Source organism: Budorcas taxicolor, chromosome 8 (assembly GCF_023091745.1).
Source record: "Budorcas taxicolor isolate Tak-1 chromosome 8, Takin1.1, whole genome shotgun sequence".
NCBI classification, from domain to species: Eukaryota; Metazoa; Chordata; class Mammalia; order Artiodactyla; family Bovidae; genus Budorcas; species Budorcas taxicolor.
The window spans coordinates 79,221,677-79,243,830 of NC_068917.1; the positions used below are offsets into that span (position 1 = coordinate 79,221,677).

At 39.6% G+C, this 22,154-nt stretch overlaps 1 protein-coding gene across 1 annotated transcript in view; it reads right to left on the minus strand.

The window, feature by feature from the left end:
- Positions 1 to 22,154, minus strand: part of FRMD3 (FERM domain containing 3) — a 345,648-nt gene that overhangs the window by 127,672 nt on the left and 195,822 nt on the right. The window contains exon 4 of the mRNA XM_052644654.1: positions 1,682 to 1,760. Coding sequence (XP_052500614.1) covers positions 1,682 to 1,760 — 79 coding nt within the window. The remainder of the gene's footprint in view (positions 1 to 1,681; positions 1,761 to 22,154) is intronic.

Below are 22,154 nucleotides of genomic sequence, written 5' to 3' on the forward strand. Positions count from 1 at the left end.
ACTAAGAGGGATTTAACTGGAGTTAGTAACTAAAACTTTGTACCCTTTTACTTTCAAAAGGGGCTTTCCTCAACATCAACAAAAAAAATACATCCTTAATTTATATTGTGATACATATTCAATTTTTATCCTCCAGAAAAGATTTTAAAGAAAACAAGTGACAAAAGTGAGCCATTTTGGCACGCTGATAAAATAATGCCTGGCATGAGTATTTGATTTGATCTTCCTAATTACACTGTTAGCACCCAGAGGGCAGGCCAAATATCTTCAAATATGTCTCTCTATTTATGTAAGTAGCTCATACAGCCCTTGCAGATAGCAGAACTGAGGAAGAACTTAACAAATAAATGATTAAATTTTCCAAGCCAAAAGCAGGCTGAAGCCACATACAATCTGATTCTATTTGCATGAAATGTCCAAAACAGGTAAATACATAGAGACAGAAAGCAGATGAGTGGTTTCCTGGGCCAGGGGGATGAGAGAGTGAGTAGTAACTGCTCGTGGGTATGAGCTTTCTGGGGGTCAAGGGGATGATGACATGCTCTGGAACTAGATAATGGCGATGGTTGCCCACCCATGGCGAATGTGCTTAATGGCACTGAATTGTGCACTTTGAAACAACGAAAAATAACTTGTTACATGAATTTTATCTTAATTTTTTAAAAAGACAGGCCAGATTGCAAAATGCCAACCACCACTTACGATGTCCATCATCTCCTTTCCCCTGGATACCCCGCCCCACCCCCAAGCACAAACCTCCACCAATGGCTTTGCACAAATTACTAATAGAGAAAGGCTCCCTTCCAATGTCACCCTTTGCCAGTATGGTGCAGCCTGACTGGCCCCTCATGGAGAATAAGATAACACAACCCCCAAGAACCCTACACGTGCCTCTGCACACAATGATCAGGGCCAACTGCCTTTGCTTCTCTTCTGCGTTTGGACCCACACAGATTATTCTGAGAAGACTAGAGGGAACAACTTTTTACACTCATCAAATCAAAGCCTCATTAAGAACTAAGCATCAAATCAAAGCCTCATTAAGAACTAAGCACTAAGAGCATGGGCTCTTCTTATCCACCGAGTTGGCCCTCCTGGGACTCCGCTCAGTGGCACTGCCACGGCTGCTTGTGGAACCTCCAGAAGGTAGACTATTTGCATGTGGCTGCGGCAGAAAGGGACAAGAAGTGGGGGAGGCCCAAGAACTAGAAAATACAAATAGCTGGGCTGAGAACACTCTACAAGGAGAGGGTAGCTGGCTCCACAGTTGGTCATTTAGCAAGTGGAATGTGGAATGACAAACATTCCATTCTGTCAAGGGATCTTTTCCCTTCCAGAAAATCTTAGATCCCCAAGATAAGTCCTAGGGGCTGCACTAGCTATGAATTTGCCCATATCCTAAAGACAGTCATCTTCTGTTTATTTTTAGCAACACACTGTCAGATGTTTTCAGGGAGCAGCTCCTCCTTATACCCACTGCTTTTTTGCACAGTTAATTACACTCCTAATGACAACGGTTTGAAAAATCCCAAGACAATTAAGTGCAAGAGAAACAATTCCAAGCCAAATACTGAGCTGAGGTGCCTGCTTGGTGGAGATGCTCTGCTCTAGGAGGAAGACTCAGCGGCCCTGGCTTTGGTTCAGGGGGCACGTTAAACATACAAACAAACAAGCAAAATACCTGGTGAGCTCTTCTTTAATCTTCAAGGGTTCATGTGGGTAGAATTTCACTCTAAAGCACATGGTGTATGGTGGATGAGCTGAAACATCATAAAGAAACAGCATGAGAAAAGCAGCAAAGACCATGAACTCAAGCACACACAGGCGAGTCAGCCATGCAGCCTTCCATCGAGCCTGGGGGGAGCGGGAGGAGGATTTTCTGAAAGAAGAAGAAACAAAGCAACAGTGACCACAAAACTCAATGGAAATGCTTGACAAGACACCTAAAGCAAACTAGGATACGGGCAACCTGGTCAGTCAGTACAGCTTTCCATGTCATGGCTCCTTCCTTCTCTCCAGGCCACAGTTTCAAATAACATTTTCTCTTCCACTTCTTTCCACTCTCTTCTGACACATACATTGTTCATAAGTACCACTCAGGATTTTGGCCTAGTGAAATTTTTTTTTTAGCCTGTGAGATGGAAAAATGTCACCATACATGACTAGTTTTCCCAAAGTGATAGTGCCTTTGAACTAAAATCAAGATTCTTAAAATGCAGTCTGCCATGTACAGATCCTACTCTGTATAATTTTCACTATTATTTTAGTGTTATCTATCAATGAGGCAGTCGCTTGCATGAAAAGAAACACTTTTATAACTTCTTGCTTTGTCTGAATCAAGATGGCTATATGTAGACTGAAATTCTGGTTGAGGTTTATTGATTCTGGAACGTACTAATTGCATTAAAACATCCAGAACTCAATAAGCTCCCAAGGGGATTCTATAGGATTTCTGATACCTTTAATTATAAGACCACTGTTGACTTGCAATATTAACCTAATAAATGCACACAAGTATCATAAGATACATTTAGATTTCAGTTAATATACAAAATGAGCATCTTAAAATCAAAGAAGTACGATGGTTAGTATTATTATTTCTATGGACCTGACATTATTATTTGTCTCTGAATCATGATGATGCTTGACATCATCTCTGAGTTTACATCCAAATGTGACTATGAAACAGCACTCTCTTCTGTCTCAAATCTTCTTTCATAATAAGCAGGGGTTAAATCACCAGTCAATTCTATAACGTCTGGGACTATTCTGTATGTAGACAAATTCTTTATGTAGAAAGGACTATCAGTATCAAAAATGAATGTATAATGAGGATAATTTAATCTGGAAAATAATTATTTAAAACAGTTTGAAAGAAAGCATCCAAGTCCCAGGAAAACATAGCAGCATCTTGCTAGGTACCTCCCCAAAGAAAAACTGATTAAAAATACACACGCACACACACAGGTGTCAGAACCCTTTACTCAATGCTCCACTTTTCCACCAGAAACTAGCAAATTTCTTAACTGAGTTGTTTGACTTGACTTAACTGTTTCTTAACTGACCATGTGTTCCCTACATTTAAGAATGCCAGTCTAGGTTTGATACAGGATACAGGATGCTTGGGGCAGGTGCACCGGGATGACCCAGAGAGATGATATGGGGAGGGTAGTGGGAGGGGGGTTCAGGATTGGGAACTCATGTACACCAGTGGCGGATTCATGTCAATGTATGGCAAAACCAATACAGTATTATAAAGTAAAATAATAATAATAATAAATAAAATAAATAAAAAGAAAGGGAGCATTTTTCTGGAGCACTAGGGAAAAATGTACACCTCCTATACAGCAAAAAATGAAGAAAAACACAAATGGATACTCGGTTTTGATACAAAATATTTTATCTTTACATGTTCCCCAGGTTTTTTTCAATTTGTTTAAATCATCTCTAAAAAATGAAAACTACTAGTGTTTTTAATGATAAAATGTGTCCTTAATAGAAAGATTGAGACAGTTGTTATACAAGCAACAGAACAAAAAAGAAAACAGCATTTTAAAAAGGCTTTTTCTCTTTTCTTTCTTCCTTCTTTTATTAAAGTCCTCAAAATTAATACATGTTTAAGCACAATCAATGAAGCTAGATAGACAGATGATAGAGAGATGAAAGACAGATAGACAGATGGATACTGATAGAGAGACAGATGAGCCTTCCCCTTTCACTTTCCTTCACTTTTGTCTCCATTCCTGCCCTTTCTGTCCCCCAGCTCCCCACCCCACGCCAGACTCGCCAACCACTGTTAACAACCACTTCATCTCTATGTTTCTCCACTTTTGCCATCCTCACACATGATTACACACATAAGTAATTTTTTAATTTATTCTCACAAAATGAGATCATACTATGTATGTTTCTCTTATCTCATTCAACTATCTTGCCCATCCATCTAGGACATTAGGTACAGATCTAACTCACTGTCTATAACAATTGCATAACAGTTCATATGATACACTAGAATTTATTCATCTATTCTTTTTTAATTATTCAGGTTGTTCCAACATTATAATACATGCATTCTATAATGTATACTATATATATTATTGATATATATAATGAGTTGTATCATTAAATGCAAGTGTTTTTATTCCATATATCATTAACTATTTCATATATTAAATATATACATTTTAATATAGACTCCCAATATTTGAATTTGGGGGAATAAAATCAGCTGGCTGAAGGCAAATAGAGAAAAGGAGGCTCACAGAAGGTAGACCCAAATGAGAGCTGTCATTTTCTCTTCTACCTGGTCAGCGTATTTCCTTGCCATGCCCTAGGCTGGCTTCAATAGGTATCTGAGCTAATTGGATACAAACTGGGATTTGCATTCCTCCTAAGGGATCACGCAGTGAGGCTCAGAGGTGGCCCCCAGGCAGCCATCTTTGAATTCCATGACTGTAGGCAAGCCTTTCAGCCATCCTTGTTCCAAGACCTGAGGCTTCAGAATGATCTAATGCTTCTCCCACATGGAGAGCCCTTCCATCATTTGAAGACACAGCTCAAGGTCCTTCTGAGCCTTTTCTAAAATAAACATCCTTAGGGACTTGCCTGGTGGTCCAGGGGTTAAGAATCTGCCTTCCAATGCAAGGGATGTGAGTTCTATCCCTGGTCAGGGAACCAAGATTCCCAGATGCTGTGGGGCAACTAAGCGTGCACACCACAACTAGAGAGCCCATAAACCACAACTACTGTGCCCAGGTGCCACAGCTAGAGGAGATGGCATGCTGCAATCAAAAGCTCACACTGCCAAAAAATTAATACAAATAAAATAAAGTAAATATCCCCAGTTCTTGTAACTGCTCCTCATATGGGAGTTTTGAGTGCCCTCACCCTGGATATATTTCTGCCTCCTCTGTGCTTCCTCAAGCTTGGAGCCCCAGCGGTTGCCAGAGCTGCTCAGGTGAGGGGACCATCATAGGCTTCGAACATAACTGTTGAACATAACTGTTGCTCCCTATCAACAGTCTCCTCTCAGTGCTGATTCACTCTGAGTTTACAGCAGACCAACAGCTGTAATTCTTTTCATACATGTTGCTGCTAAGTCAGACAGAAAAAGTCACTAAGCTCCTGCCATCTCCCCCTCCATTTTCTGGGATGTGATCATGGAAGAAATTAATACAAGGTTCCAGTGGTAGGCTCACCATTAGACCCCTTATCAGAGAAGGGATGCCAAGCAGATAGCAGAAGAATCAGGAGGCGGCATTTTTCTTGTTTTTTAATATTTTTATTTGTTTAATTTTTGACCGGGTTGGGTCTTCATTGCTGTACAGGCTTTTCTCTAGTTATGGAGAGCAGGGGCTACTCTCTAGTTGCGGTGCTCGCTTCTCATTGCAGAGGCTTCTCTCGTTGTGGAGCGCAGGCTCTAGGGTGCTTAGGCGTTAGTAGTTGCCACTCCTGGCCTCTAGAGCACAGGCTCAATAGTTGTGGTGCACAGGCTTAGTTGCTTTATAGCATACGGGATCTTCCCAGATCAGGGATAGAACCTGTGTCTCCTGCATTGCCACGCGGATTCTTTACCATTAAACCACCAGGGAAGCCTAGAGGCAGCACTTTTCAAGTCTGAAATTTTCTACCCGTCTTTTTCTACCATCATATATACCCCCACTGTGGTCTCATATTGATCCAGCATCATTGGCCCTGTGTTGCCAACAAAAGAAAAAAATTTTCCTATAGGTTAAAAGAAGTGCATGATCTTGACATAATGAACCACAGGTAGTAGCAGGCTTCTCCTTAGAGAACACACTGAAGGCTGTGGATGCAAAATTATATTATAGAGCAAGAAGTAAAGCCAAGGAATGCTCCTTCACAGGGCTGGAAGAAGCTGAAAAGATAAATCATTTCCCCCTAAAATGTTGATGACAAGATTTATGAGGGTTTGGACCTATACGTGTTATTCAGCTTTCCAACCTCAGAGTTGCTTATTGATAAAGGATTAGTTCTCTCCCTGTCTAGATGAATGAACGAATGATGGTGCCCAACCTCTGAGGCAGATGTTAAGGTGAACAGCCATGTGCTGCTATCACATTCATCCCATTAGAACACTGGTCTGGAAGGTCCACAGTCTGAGTCACTACAGCAATTTCTAGGATTTCTATTTTGAACAATCTCAGGTCCTACAAATCAATCTCTGCCCTTCAACAGCTGGAACAGATTCAGGGACTCTGGAGTTGGTTACAATAGCTACTTCTAGTGGGAGGATTAATTCAAATCAACAAAAATTTTGAGTACCTCCTAGGTATCAGGCACAGGTTTAGATATAAACAAAAAATTCTGTCTTCATGGAGAACACATTCTAGTGGGATAAACAGATATAAAATGAAAATAAATAAATGAAATATGTAGGACATTTGAAGCTCATAACTGCTATGGAGAAGAATAAAGAATTTAAGGGGAGAGGGAAGACCATCCCCATCCCTGTTACCTTTTCTCATCTCCACACAAGCAAATCCCCCAACCTAAGTGCAATTCTCTTTATTACCTTCTAGAAAATTAAACAAGGGGAGAAATACAATTATGTAAAATTTTGAATCATTAAACCCAAATATATTGGCAGTGGTTTAGGGTCAAAAGCTCAGCTTTGGAGCACTGGCAGACACCCCACCAGCTGCATAAATGCTGGAAAAGGAGCTTTTCCAGGCTCCAGCTGACAGCTGGCATGTGCTCCCCAGGATTAGTCTAAGGTCAAAATCCTCTTGTGGAGATGAGCCCACTCCCTTCATCTAGCAGCTCAGTCTCTCTGCTATTCCAGCTTCCATGCCTTATTCTTAAGCTACAGAGAAAGAGGAATAGGGTAAAAGATGGCACTTATCTGCCCAAACATTTGGTTCAGAAGTGGAATTGGAAATGTCTGATGAAGGAGCTATCTATAGAACAAGAAATACCCAACACAGAGGTAACATGTAGGCAGTAACGCCTACGCTCTGCTCGGGGCCCTTCCCTGACAGTGTCATCATGAAAAGCCACTATGTGGCTTTACTACATGGGGCACCCCACAGGGGACAACACCCTTGTTCACTTCTACTGTGGTACTAAGGCTCTGGCATCAGTGATAGAAGCACACAGGATGACGGGAAACCCAAGCCCACCAGGAGTGCTCAAACCTCAAAAGAGACTTCAGACAGTGATCTTAAGCAAGACACTTAACGTCTCTGTTTCCTGCTTTGGAAGAGGGAACAGCACCGGGGGGCATGTCAACCTCCCCAGAGGTGTTTGGACAGATCCAGTGGGTTCTTGGTACACACACATGGCACAGCATCCCAACAAAGTTCACATTTAGGTAAGCACTCCTAACAGAAGAACAGAAGGAAAAGGAAGGCTTGATATGGGAGGGAAGGGAAGAAGACTGAATTGCACTTAAGTCAACAGCTGAAAAGCATTTACTCAGCCATGTAAGTGCTAAAAATGAGAACATCACTGAGGAGCAGAGTAGGGAAAAATGTAAAATCCACTTTAAAATGCTGGGAGCAGGTAATCGCCCCAAGAACAGCAGGGCTCCTCTGGCACAACCCTTTGTTACCTGCCAGACAAAGGCTGGGGAGCCCAAGTGCCACCGCAGGGAAGCTCAGGGGCTCCTTTTTTGCATCAGCAGATCCCAGGGCATTGTCATTTGGGTGGTTTGTTAACAGTGAGAACATGGGGAGAGGAACAACCGTTTACAAAGCAGAGACAGACTTCATCTCCACTTTGAGATCTTGCCCAGAAATGAGGATAGGGATAAGAAACGGTTAGGTGAGCAGCCTCCCCGGTGAAAATGCAAATAAAAAAAAGACTTTCTATTTTTAATCAGCATGCAAACATGTTAAGTCGCTTCAGTCCTATTCGACTCTGTGTGACCCTATGGAGTGTAGCCTGCCAGACTCCTCTGTCCATGGAATTCTCCAGGAAAGAATACTGGAGTGGGTTGCCCTTCCCATCTCCAGGGACTTTTAACCAGTAACCATCCTCAAATCCTGTAAAAATAAATAGGTGAAACTCTTTTTTGGCTGGTGAAACATACCTCAGCAATTTTTCTTAAAATACAGTGGTCTTCCTCCAATCATTATAAAGAACAATAGAAAAACATAACTTTGGGAACATACATATAAACTCATGTTACTTCTCATGCACATTTTGGCTGACAGCTATGAACCACCCCACCACACACCTCCCCCACCCCAACTCTGTTCAACAGCAGTTAAAGCAGAGCACCCCTGGCTCCAACAGGCATTTGTCAGGACAGTACTTATACCTAAGAATGTGTCTCTCATGCCTCCCTCTGGGACTCTTGAAAACAGAAGTGTGATCCATTTTTCAGACTTTCAGACTCTGGAAAAACCACTGCAAAGGGTTTGGTGTTGCAGAAAGGACCCCTAGCACTGCAAGTAAGAGGCTTACTTTTCAAAGGACATCAGGCAGGCATCAGGGGTCCTTGGCCTGTTCAGCACAACTGACACCTTTTTATTCCTAATCAAAAGTCCCTCCCAGGTCCTTTCAGGGGCTTTAGCTTGAGAGCTGAGGGCCACACCCCACGTCTCCATTGGGCAGCAGTGCAAAGGGACACTGATGAGCCACGTTCGGTGATGAAACAGCTCGGGAGCACATGCTCTTTCTGAGTATGTGGAAAAAGGCGCTGCGTGCCGAAAGGGCAAAGCATTGCTCATAACAAACTGTAACTCAAATGAACCAGCCACAGAGAACTGCTCTCTTAACAACTGCTCTCTTCTAGTTGGAAATGATTATTACCATTAAGTGACAACTGTTACTATCATCATCAATGGCACAGGTAATCCCTCCATCCCTTTTTGACTGAAATGACATGCAGCAGCCTCCAAGATGTTACTGGTACTGCACCTCCTCTACTTCCAAAGCAGAGATTAAAAACATTTCTTTAACTCATCTTCCTCCTGTTATAGCTCTCTCTTATGTTTTAATCACACACACACACAGGCACAGGCACATCCACACCCACACACACACCCACACCCGCATGGGGAGAATGAAGTCACCCTCTAAGCACTCTTTTGGGGGACACTGGAGTGCTGAGAAGCTGCCTCACAAATACTTGTTCTTGGAATTCTCTGACTGCCTGTGCTGCACAGGAGAAGCTCCATCAGGGACTTTGATATTCAACATGCCTAATCTCAAGTTCACCATTTGAACAAGTTGGTATAAACTTAAAACTCTCAACTTTCATTTCCTCATCTGCAAAATGGGGATAAGAATGCAACCAACCACCTAAAAGTAAGGATCTGTGAAATTTCTCTATAAAGGGTAAGAGAGTAATTATTTTTCACTTTGCTGGCATCATGGCGGCTATCTCAACTACTTCCATCAGAAGTTGCAGGGTAGAAGCAACCACAGACATGATGTAAACAAATGGCATGATGTGTTCTAATAAAACACTGAAATCTGAATTTAATACACATGTCACAAAATATTCTTTCCTTCTGACCATTTAAAAATATGAAACCTACTCCCAGCCTATGGTATGGCCATACAAAACCAGAGGGCAGGTTGGGTCTGGCCCAGGGGTCCTGTTAACAGAGACCATGATGAGGATGACACCAGTTCATGAAGTAGAGTGCCCAGCAGACTGCCTGAGACCTTCACACTCAAACCAGAGGAGTTACTATCACCCTAGAGGTTGAAGAAGAAACCCATGTGGATGTCGTAGAGTCTTTTAACTTGACCTAAGTCACATATCTTGGTTCAAAGGGAGAGAGGGGGACTGTCATTTCTTAGGAAGGAGTAGGGATGGAATACTCATGAAACAGGTGCCCAGATGAAGAGATTTTTGGCAGTTCTGCTTCTAAAGAGGAACTTTGCTGCCTGGGACTAGGGTGCAGGACCTGAGAATTTCAGTCAAAAAAAGTTAGTAAAAGTACATGAAACCAAAGGCAGGAGATCCAGGTGCCTGCTTGCTGCAGATGTTGTGTAACTCACTGGCCCCTCAGGAGTAATGTTGGTTGGTATAAATCAACTAGTAATAATAATAATTATTATTACAACAGCAAAATGCAAAATTACTTATGTAACTTGGTACTGAGGTGTTTTTTCTTACCACAAAAATGCATCTAAAAATGAGGCGTTATAAAGTATTTCCAGCCAAAGGGAAACAGAAATGAATAGAGCTTTCCTAACCCAGTTGACCCAGATTTGAACCACCTCTAGGATTCATATACCAAGCATGGACTCTCTTGGCCCATCACAATTATCATTTCGACTTTTGTGCTGCCAACACATGAAGTTTTGAATCACATCACCCATTATGAAACAACATGGGCACTCTGGAAGGAGAAAGGAAGCCCTGAAAGTATCTCCCTGGTGCCATAAAGGCTTCCGCTGGAGGATGCTCCTTTTCCTCCACTTTCTCCACCATTCCTGCCACATTCCCTCTCTTCCATAAGAAGTGCTGGGTCGTCCCCAAAGCATAACATTGTACTCAATCAAAGTGACATCCATGTCACCACCAACCACACTATTAAAAATTAGAAACCCATGGCTTACCAAATGTGCAAATCAATTAGAATTGTACATTATAAATTTTAGGTATTTTGTCATTACTTTTGTTATCATTATTTCTATCCATGTTGTAAAATAAAGAAAGAACACAATGTGGAAATTATTTATAGGCCCAAACTGCCTATAAATGGACTTTTTCAGAGAAGGAAAAAAAAAAAAAAAAGAAGTTTTAGATGAAATAGTCAAACCTGGGAGAAAGAAAGACAGTTGGCCAAACCTACTAAGCTATGATGAGAATAAAAAAAACCTGCCCCTAAAGCTGGAAAGAAGCACTGGAGAGAAGAAAACTGAAGAGGGCGAAACCAGCCAAAACTAAACCACAGCAGCTGGGGACTTAGTGTTACGCACTTGACTGATGCAAGGGGTTTTGTTCAGATGTGTGAGTTTTACTTTGTCTTTAAAGAATATGGCAGTTTAAATTCTTCTGCCTGCTCTCTAAAAGGAGCAGTTTGGTTCTAGACAACAAGCATTTATTATGAACTTACCACTTGCAGAGGCTTATAGTAAGCCATGGACCAAGTAAAGAAATCTTCCAAACTAAATACTAGGGATTAGATGAGTATATCTATATGCCTGAGGACAACAGGCCAGGTCGCCCCAAAAGATCTAGAGATGGGGCTACAGTCCAAGGCGTGTTTGAAGAAGTAAAATGTTTGAAGTTTTACTGTCAGAACATATGATCAAGGTCAACAAAGAATAACACATATACAAAGGAGAAGAAATGAGCCACAAAACAAAATCATGAAGGCTACCCAAACAGTAAATAGGAATGATAAAGGGTGTGGGAAATCTAAATTGGGGTGCTTGGTGCAGTGAGCTGGGTAGTGTAACCCCCAAATTTCATAGAAACCTGAAATCCCTGAATGTGACCTCATTTGGAAACAGGGTCTTTGAAGATGCAATTAATTAAGATGAGGTCCTTATGGGTTAGCCTGTGTGCATGTGTGCTAAGTCGCTTCAGTTGGGTCCAGCTCTGTGCAATGCTATGGACTGTAGCTCACCAGGCTCCTCTGTCCATGGGATTTTCCAGGTAAGAATACTGGAGCAGGTTGCCGTGCCCTTCTCCAGGGGATCTTCTCAGCCCAGGGACTGAACCCAAGTCTCACGTCTTACCACCAGTGCCACCTGGGAAGCCCCATACTGGGTTAGGGTGAGCCCTAAATCCAGTGACTGATATCCTTTATAAAAGATGGAGGGGGAAATTAAGATACAGACACAGAGAAACATAAGGAGAAGGCAATGTGAAAATGGAGGCAGACACTGGAGTGAGGCAGCCTCAAGCTGAGGAAGGAATGCCAAGGCTGGCCAGCGATCTTCAAGAGTGAGAGGAGCCTTCAGAGGGAGTACGGCCCTGTTGACACCTCGACTTCAGACTTCTAGCCTTCAGAACTGTGGCAGAATCAATTTCTATTGTTTTAAACCAGCCGTTGTATGGTACTTTGTTTTCGCAGCCTTAGGAACTAATAGCAAAGGGAATAATTGGAAGAATAGAATTATCATCCAAATGAGTCCCATGACTGGGTATGGACCTGGGGCTGTTCTCCTGTTCCTGACACCAGAGCAAAATCTATGCTTCTGGTGTATGCGTGCACGCAGAGTTTCTCAGTCGTGTCCAACTCTTTGCAATCCCATGGACTGTAGCCCACCAGGCTCCTCTGCCCATGGAATTTCCAAGGCAAGAATACTGGAGTGGGTTGCCATGCCTTCCTCCAGGGGATCTTCCCAATCCAGGGATTGAACCCACATCTCCTGCACTGGCAGGTGGGTTCTTTACCCCTGAGCCACCAGGAAATGCTCCTGGTACCCTCTGTCTGTGCTACAGCAGAGTACATGCTCCCTATTAACAAAATTATATTAGCCCCCAGGACTACTGGAAAACCAAGGAATGATACACAAGCATAAAGTGTCATAAATATTACCAGAAACACAAATTATAAACCATCTCAGGCTTCCATGAAAAACAATCATAACTTTGGGGAGGAAGCACCAAAGATATCAGCCAGCAACTTGACTCAACAGTGTTCTTATGGCTGAACCCAAATCCATGCGTTATACAGAGAATGGGGTTCTCTGCACCCTGATTTGCATGCAGAAGCCATTTCCAAGAACCTTTATCCCTTCACAGTGCTTGGTGGCACCATAGTACTTGATATATAGAGCAAGAATAAGATTTTAACTCTTCTCCTGGTCTAACTAGGCACCAGCCAGGATTAAGCAAAGAGTCTGTTTAGAAGACTAAGTGGGCTTTCTTTCATCCAGGTCTCTATTTCTGCAGTACATGCTTAATACATAATGCATTTTGATTCCTTTCTTCCTATCTTTACTCCTTTCTTGACTTTTGCATAAAGCTCCCTCCCCTTTTATGTTCTCTCTTTATTATCAAGTGATATATGAATATATTCTCACTGAAAAGATGAAATGTAAATGTAAAATGTAACTATATGTAGTAAGACATGAGGGCCTCACCTCTGTCTACTTCATTCTCTTTCCTAGAGGTAACTACAGTCAGTATACATCTATTTAGTCCGTCTTCTGTGCATTTTCATAGTCATATAGATAATATGTATTTATTTCCATATAATGATCTTTATATTTTCATTCATGATCATTCTATACTTGGTATTTTACTTGCTTTTTAAACTCTACTATATATCTAATAAATATTTTGGTGTCAATAAAATATGTCTGTTTTTTTTCTTTAAATGACTACATGCACTCCACATAATTTATTTAGCCTGGCCAAAACTTCTAAGCTTTTTATTCCTTCCAGTTCCCAGTGTGATAAGCAGTATTCCAATGGACACAATGGACATCCTTGCATAATATATACACATGCTGGAATAAATTTTGCTGTCAACAGACTCACAGAAATGACCTTGTACCAAAGACAGGGATTTTTAATCTTGAAAGATACAGCCAAATTTCCCTCCCAGATGGCTTTACCAGTTTATATACTCCCACCAGAAGTGTTACCCTCATCCTCATTGACTGGCTATTATCAATATTTACAATTTTCCTGGTAAAATAAGGGCTTCCCTGGTAACTCAGTGGTAAGGAATCTGGCTTCCACTGTAGGAGACATAAGAGAGCAGGTTCAATCCCCAGGTCAGGAAGATCCCCTGGAGGAGGGCATGGCAACCCAGTATTCTTGCCTGGAGAATCCCATGGACAGAGGAGTCCAGTGGGCTATAGTCCATAGGGTGGCAAAGAGTCAGATACAACTGAAGTGACTGAATAGCAGTATAAAAATATTTTGTTTTAATTTGTATTTTCCTTGTTACTAACGATGTTGAACATCTGTTTATAAGTTTATCGCCCACTTATTTTTATTCCTTCTATGTGTTTTTTTTTCACATTTTTCTACTGAGTTTTTCTTTGGGCTTATAGCATCGACTTTTTATAGTCTGCATATTACTACTTTTTATATACTTGACAAATGTTCTTCCCATTATTTTGCTTGTATTTTAATTCATTTATAATTCATTTTATAATCATTCATCCAACAAATATTTACTAGGAATCGACTCTGTAGAGAAAACAAACCAAATATTCTAGTACAAACACTTAAATTTTGTATAAATTTGTTAGCATTTTGCTTTGTTACTTCTGGGTTTGATGTTTTCCTTAGGAAATCCTATTTGACTCCATAATTACAAAAAAATACTTCTGATATGATACACCACATGAACAAAATAAAGAATAAAAATCATATTACTATCTGAATAGATGTATAAAACTCAAATCTATTTATGATCTTTAAAAAAACTCTCAACAAAGTATGTATAAAGGGAACATACTTCAACACAATAAAGGCCATTTGTGACAAGCTACAGATAATAAAAGATGCTTGCTCTTTGGAAGAAAAGCTATGAAAAACCTAGGCTGTATATTAAAAAGCAGAGACATCACTTGCTGACAAAGGTCTATATAGTCAAAGCTATAGTTTTTCCAGTAGTTGTGTATGGATGAGCGAGTTGGACCATAAAGAAGACTGAGCACCAAAGAACTGATGCTTCCAAAATGCGGTGCTGGAGAAGACTCTTGAGAGTCCCTTGGACAGGAAGGAGATCAAACCAGTTAATCCTAAAGGAAATCAACCCTGAATATTCATTGAAAGGACTGATGCTAAAGCTCCAATACTTTGGCCACCTGATGCGAAGAGCTGACACATTGGAAAACACTCTGAAGCTGGGAAAGATTGAGGGCAGGGGGATAGGAGGGTGACAGGATGAGATGGCTGGATGGCTTCACTGACTCAGTGGACATGAGTTTGAGCAAACTCTGGGAGATAGTGAGGGACAAGGAAACCTGGTGTGCTGCAGCAGTCCATGGGTTTGCAAAGAATTGGACACAACTTAGCAACTGAACAACAACAGCTAGTATATTCAACAGTGAAATGCTGAAAGCTCTTCCTTCTAGATAAGGAATGAGACAGGGATAATCCCTCTTATAACTTTCATTTGACATAGTATTAGAAGTCCTACAACACTAATTAGGCAAGCAAAATAATAAAAGGCATCCAAGTTGGAAAGGAAGACTCTGATGCTGGGAGGGACTGGGGGCAGGAGGAGAAGGGGACGACAGAGGATGAGATGGCTGGATGGCATCACTGACTCGATGGACATGAGTTTGAGTGAACTCCAGGAGATGGTGATGGACAGGGAGGCCTGGCGTGCTGTGATTCATGGGGTCGCAAAGAGTCGGACACGACTGAGAGACTGAACTGAATTGAAGTTGGAAAGGAAGAAGTACAACTGTCCTTACTTTCAGGTGACATGATGTTATATAGAGAAAACCCTGAAGACTCCACCAAAAAACTATTAGAACTAATGAGTGAATTCATTTATGTTGCAGGATACAAAATCAATACAGAAAAATCTGCTGTGATTCTATAAAATTAATAACAAACTACTGGAAATGGATATTAAGAAAACAATTCCATTTATAGTTGTATCAAAAGAATAAAACACCTAGGAATAAATTTAACCAAACAAGTGAAAGACTTGTATACTGAAAACTACATGACAGTAAGGAAAAAATTTGAAGGTGACACGAATAAATAGAAAGATATTCTGTGCTCATAGATTAGAAAAATTAATATTGTTAAAATATCCATACTACCTGAAACAATCTAGAGATCCAATGCGATTCCTATCAAAATTCCAATGACATTTTTTAACAGAAAATGTTTAATCTTAAAATTTGTATAGGGCCACAAAAGACCCCAAATAACCCCCCCAAAAAATCTTGAGACAGGAGAATAAAGTTGAAGGCATTATGCTCCCTGATTTTAAACTCTACTGCAAAGCTATAATAATTAAAACCATACGGTATTTGCATGAAAACAGACACATGGACCAATGGAACAGAAGAGAGAGCCATAAAATAAACCCACCCATATACAGTCAATTAATTTATGACAAAGGAACAGAAAATACACAATGGGAAAAGAACAGTCTCTTCAATAGTGTTAGTTTTATCATAATCTTTGATGCTTAGCAATTGAAATATCACAATTTTTTCAATTATCCTTCTCTATTTTAATAGATTAATAGCAAATCACTTGCTTATTGTATAACCCTCTGTTGTTATTTAGTCACTAAGTCATGTCTGACATCCTCTAACAAGGCTAAAAAATAAAACACTCCTAAATTTTTACCTAAACTTCCTATAAATTATTAAATATATTTAGCTTTTGAATTCATTTGTTATTAATCCCATGCATGATGTGAAGGATGGCTTTAGTTTTTCCCCAAGTGAACATGCAACCCTAAAATTATACCTTGAATCTTTGTATTTCTGATATGAAATATAACCTTTCTTACAACCTATATTTCCAAACATAATGGGACTGTTTTTCTCTGTTCTACTGATTCTTTTCCTATTCCTAACTCTATCTTAATTACTTTATGAGTCTATCATGAGGCCTCTTTTAATTACTATAGCTCATAGTCCTTGATTTGCTATCTAATAGAACAAGCACTCCATCATTGTTCATTGTTCTTTTTTGCATATTTATTGGTTACTTTTGAGCATTTTATTTTGCAAATAAGCCTTAGAATCAATTTGTTAAATGCCATAGAGAACCTGATTGAAACTGTGATGTGAAAAATTATTGAATGTACATATTAATATGTGACAAATTGATTTCATTAATATTAACCTGAAACATGAGAAGTCTGCATTTATTGAGCTCTCTTAGCTACAGTAACTCCACAGTAAAATTTCATAGTTTTATTTATATAGATCTTACACATTATAAGAAATTTGTTTTTACTTGTTATTGCTATTATAAATAATAGCACTTCTTTTTTATTACATTTGAGAAACTGTAACTGCTTGTATATAAAAAAGCTATTGTATTAGAACGTTAATTTTATATCAAAGGTTAAAAGCCATATTAGTTGTTGGAAAGGGGTAGGGAAGAAAGGCAGGTGGAGAACCTGGAGAGGTCCAGATAGGACGTAACCAAGGTTAAGATGTTTTATTGGAGCTCTGAGAAGGAATTCAGATCCCTCAGCACCCTAGGCTTGGCTAACAGATTGAAGGGTAGGGGCAAGACAAAGAAATCCCAGAGTTTAGGGAAAGTGATCCTTTGGAACTTTGGAGCACACCAAGGAAATGGTAGCATGACATGTTTAAGCAGAGAGTGAGCCTTATAGATAGCGTGCCAAGTTTCAACCCTGAGGCTGAAGCATGGCATGGAAGAGGCTAAGCAATTTCAGCTTGTCCCAGTGGTGAATACAGATGTGCTGAGATGCAACCAGTGAAAGAGACGTGCAGTGGGGACCACAGGAGGGCAGAGTCTATAGCCTATAGCCGTGAAGGTCAAGACCATGGCAGGAGCCAGAGGTCTCAGCAGCACATGCCAGCGCACACTCTAGTGGCACCACTGCATCCAGAGAGGATGCAGTGGGAGCGGTGCCAGCAACCAGAGGCCAAATCATGTAAGACACAAGAGTCCTGCAGGACTCAGAGGATTCTGGGCTTGAGAGACGTCACCCTTGCAGCCACGATGGATGCTAAGTTTGCCTCTCGTGCCACATGATACTGTTTGTGGAGGAGGACAACATAGGGTATGCATTTTCATATTTAAATTATGAATTCACTAAGTAATTTGCTGAAAGAGATCAAATACTAAACTGGCAGATCCTGAGTTACCCTGAAGTAACAAGGTTAAACTTTTCAGAGGAGACAGGGGTACACAGCAAGTGGAATTCAATAATGGGGAAATAAGATTCCATTTCCATACTTCTGCCTGGAGAAGGGAAAGGCTACCCACTCTGGCCTGGAGAATTCCATGGACTGTATTAGTCCATAGGTTTGCAAAGAGCTGGACACGACTGAGCAACTTTCACTTCACTTCCATACTTCTGAGTCATAATAACTTTTTAAAACCTTTACATGCGTGTATAATTTGTGTGATTATATAGATCCTATAGGACATACAATTTTTGTCCTCTTGATGTGTGTCTCTACATATATACATATTGGGCTACATTCCAGAGTCATGGGGACAAGGCTAAAAGCTAGTAGGTTTGAAGCGAGAAGTCAGTGTGTACATAGCAACATTCCTGCATGGAAAGCAAGGACTCTGAAAACAAAACATTCAAAATATGCACTTCATTTAATACTTTGCTTACAGGCAGTCTATTATCTGAGTAGTTTAGAAAGAAAAAAATAATCACCAGCTCACTCCACATTTGTACCTATGGATACAATGATAGAAAAGGGAAATGAGAAAGATATTCCTTCAATGCTTCCCAAGTAAATTATAAAGCCTATCTAAATTCTTACCTAATATACAGGAATGATTAAAAGTTGACTTTAAAATTTCAGTTCTGGGCAGTATGGACTAATTACACCCCATCCTGTTTCTTGTATTGACTGCAGCTATAATACCTGGACAGAATACAGTGCAGCAGCAATTTGAGGTCTCTGGAAAGTAAACAATAGCAGGAAGATTGGAAAAAAAGATAAGAATTAAAAGGATCAGCGAACCAGTGTTGAGATCATCACATATTCTCTTCTGTGTCCCCTGGACAGAACTCAGAGATACCTGGACATCAGCACAAACTTAGAAGCTCCTAGTTAAGGCCTGAAGAGCAAGAAAAGGGGTTCCAGCAGCAACAAAAATAGCAGCAAGTGGGCAGAAGATTTTCTTTCAGGAAGGTTTTAAATCTAGTATCTTTACTTGTAAAACTACTCACATTTTGTATTTCATATTGGGTGAGCTTTGGTAATTTGTGGGTTTTGAGGAACTGTCAAACTTACATACCTAGAGTTTTTCTGTGGGGTCTGTAGTGACATCTCCTCTTTTGTTCCTGATATTGGTAGTTTGTGTCTTTTTTTCTTCATGAGTTTTGCTAGAGGTTCATCAATTTTTCTTGATTTTTTTCAAAGACCAACTATTCTTTTAATTTTCTGTATCATATATTGGTAAATACAGGAACTTGGATAAATTTGAGTTATTCATGCTGAGTTAAAGTAGCCAGTTTTAAAAGATTACAAACTGTATGACTCAATCTTTGTGGCATTCTCAAAAGATACAAACTATATTGACAGAGAATAGATCAGTGGTTGTTAGTTGTTTGGGGAGTGGAGAGTAACTACAAAAGGACCACAAAAGTAAGGTTTTTGGGGAGATGTGTTCTGTATCCTGACTGTGAAGATGGTTGCACAAATCTGTGTGTTAAAAATTCACACCACAATAGAACAAAAAGAAGCCAGTTTTACCGTGTATTCATTTAAAAAGCCAAATTTAAAGTAACTCCTAAGTTCAGAGGAGAAATAAGACTAGTTTAAGAAGTTTCTCAATTTTAAAATTTATAATTAATGACTGTCCAGTTTTTTTAAATCAAATATTTCACTTTCCTAATAGATTTGAGGTCACCGTAAAAGTTAAGTTTGATGATACTTATTTTTAACAAGATTTGGGGGAAATAAGAACTCTCATGTAACATTAGAGGAGTAAATTACTATAAGCTCTTTGGATGGGTATTTATCTCTAAGGAAAGATTAAATGTATATTCTTTTTGATCCAACAATTCTATTTTTAGGAAATTCTAGTACAGATGGACAATATGCAAGAATATACATATAAGCATGTTTACTACAGCATAATTTATAATAGGAAAAGACTATAAACAATGTTGATGTTCATTAATAAGTAAATCACACAGATGTATACAATTAAGTATCAGAAAACCATTTTAAAATTTTTGTTTATTCATTTTTTACCTGCTCCACACAGCATGCAGGATCTTAATTCCCTGACCAGGGATAGAACCCAACTTCCCTGCATTGGAAGCTCAGAGTCCTAACCACTGGACCACTAAGAAATTCATGAAAACCATTTTTTAAATGAAGTTAATCATCAATCACTCATTTTGATTTAAAAACTCTAAAATTATTAAGACAATGACAAGGTGAAGAGTCATGTATAGAGACTGATCTCATTTTTGTTTACAAAAGGCTTATATAAGTTGGGGGAACTTATATGTAAAGAAAAATTCCCAGAAGGATATATAAATATTGTTAGTTATCTCTTTGAAGTAAGCATGGAGATATAAGGGAGAAGAGAAAGGAAATAGTTTAAACTTTTCTGAACTGCTAGAAAAACCACAAGCGTGATACTATCAAAAAATTATTTTTAAAAATACTAGTAAGATATAATAACGATTTTGTAGAAAGTTTATTCATCAGGAGAGCTGGTCTCCTGACTACTCTGGTAATCCACATAGTCTGAGGGATCTTAATGAGGTCAGGGCAAAGGACTGGAAAGCTGGTTATCACTCATGAGTGAGATGGGAATGGAGTAAATTCTTCATTGAAGGAATTATTCTCTTACTACCTCCTCAAAGGCAGTCAGAATATAAACTGCATATCCACAACCAAAGTAAGATCAAATCAGTCAATCCTAAAAAAGAAATCAAGCCTGAATGGACTTGATGCTTTGAAAGGACTGATGGTGAAGCTGAACCTCCAATACTTTGGCCACCTGATGCAAAGAACTGACTCACTGGAATAGACCCTGGTGCTGGGAAAGATTGAAGGCAAAAGGAAAAGAGGGAGGCAGAGGATGAGATAGTTATATAGCATCACTGACTCAATGAACATGAATTTGAGCACACCAGGAATAGTGAAGGACAGGGAAGCCAGGCGTGCTGCAGTCCATGAGGTTGCAAAAGCTGAACACAACGAATGAACAACAACCAAAGAGGAAGCTGCCTGGGGTTCTGCAACCAGATGCATTGATAAATTCATGGATGAGTTCCATGGATTGGTTGGACCCAGTTTTTCTGGGTTAACAGTCTATATGCCTTAGTTTAAATTTTTTCCTTATTTACATTATAGTGACTGTTTCTAGGACATATGTATAAGAAAACAATAAATTCTTGATACTAAAAGACATCATCAACAACCACAAAACTAGCCTTGTGATCTTGAGAAAAATTACATAATTTTTTGTTTGCTAATGTTCTTAACAATACAACAGAGGACCAGGTAACAGGTAAGACCCTTACCCTTCGGGTAAGAACCTTACTAGTTCCTAGAATCAGTGAGTCACCATGTCTGGTTAGAAACTGAATTTTACACAATTATTTTTCCAAATTCAGATTCTATTTGTCGTTAGATTAAAACCAGCCAGTAGTCATATGTCAATCTTGAAACTATTTTTACAAAACATTATATATTCTGAGTTGGTTGTTCAGATTTACTAATTGTAGATACAAAGCTCTTAAGCAGAAAAATCTTCACCCATTTAAAATTTTCTCTTCTATTAAGTACTGAAATACATCTTACTTTATAGATGTTATATTTTAAAAATGTGTGTGGCTTAAGGAAACTATTTCATGACATTTAAGAACCAAAGTCAAAGAACCATTTACTAAAAATAACTTTACTGGAAATTTGCCTAAATATTTTAAAATATATAAAAACAATATTAAAGCTTTAAGGGATAAAGTAGTTAAGGGATAAAAGCCAAGAATCAGCTAGTTTTTTCTCAGATAAATTAGTTTATTCTCATTAGCCTACATGTCATTCTATACAGAGCTCCCTGGTACCTGTGTCCTGCTACTTAATCTTGGATGGTTGTCCCAACTCTGTTCCAGCCTCACCTCAAGGGGCTGACTTCTCTGAACTTTCCATGCATTGCTGCCCCTTGCCTGCACCTCACACATCTTTCTTGCCCTCTCCCTGCAGCATCACTCGCCCACAGCAGTTCTGGGTGCTAGCCTGAACAGCCCGGCTGGCTGTGAGTCCTGCACTGGTCAGACAGAGTCTATTCTTGAGAGACAGGAAAAGAAAGGGAAGGGACAGACAGACAGAGGTCTGAGTGAGGACAGAAAAGGGAGAAAGCAGGAGGGTAAAAGGAAAGAGTTAAGGAATTGATATGTTGGTTACTAGTTTGCCATCATAATTCAGTTTCTTCCTTCTCTTACTTAAAAACCTTGCCTCAAATAATTTCTTCATATTTAAAAAAAGAAAAGACTCCCTTGAATGATGACTAGTGACCTAATATATGCTAACCTGATCTCTGATGAGAAATTGACTTATCACCCACATTTTAGAGCCCTGGGAAAGTTGACATG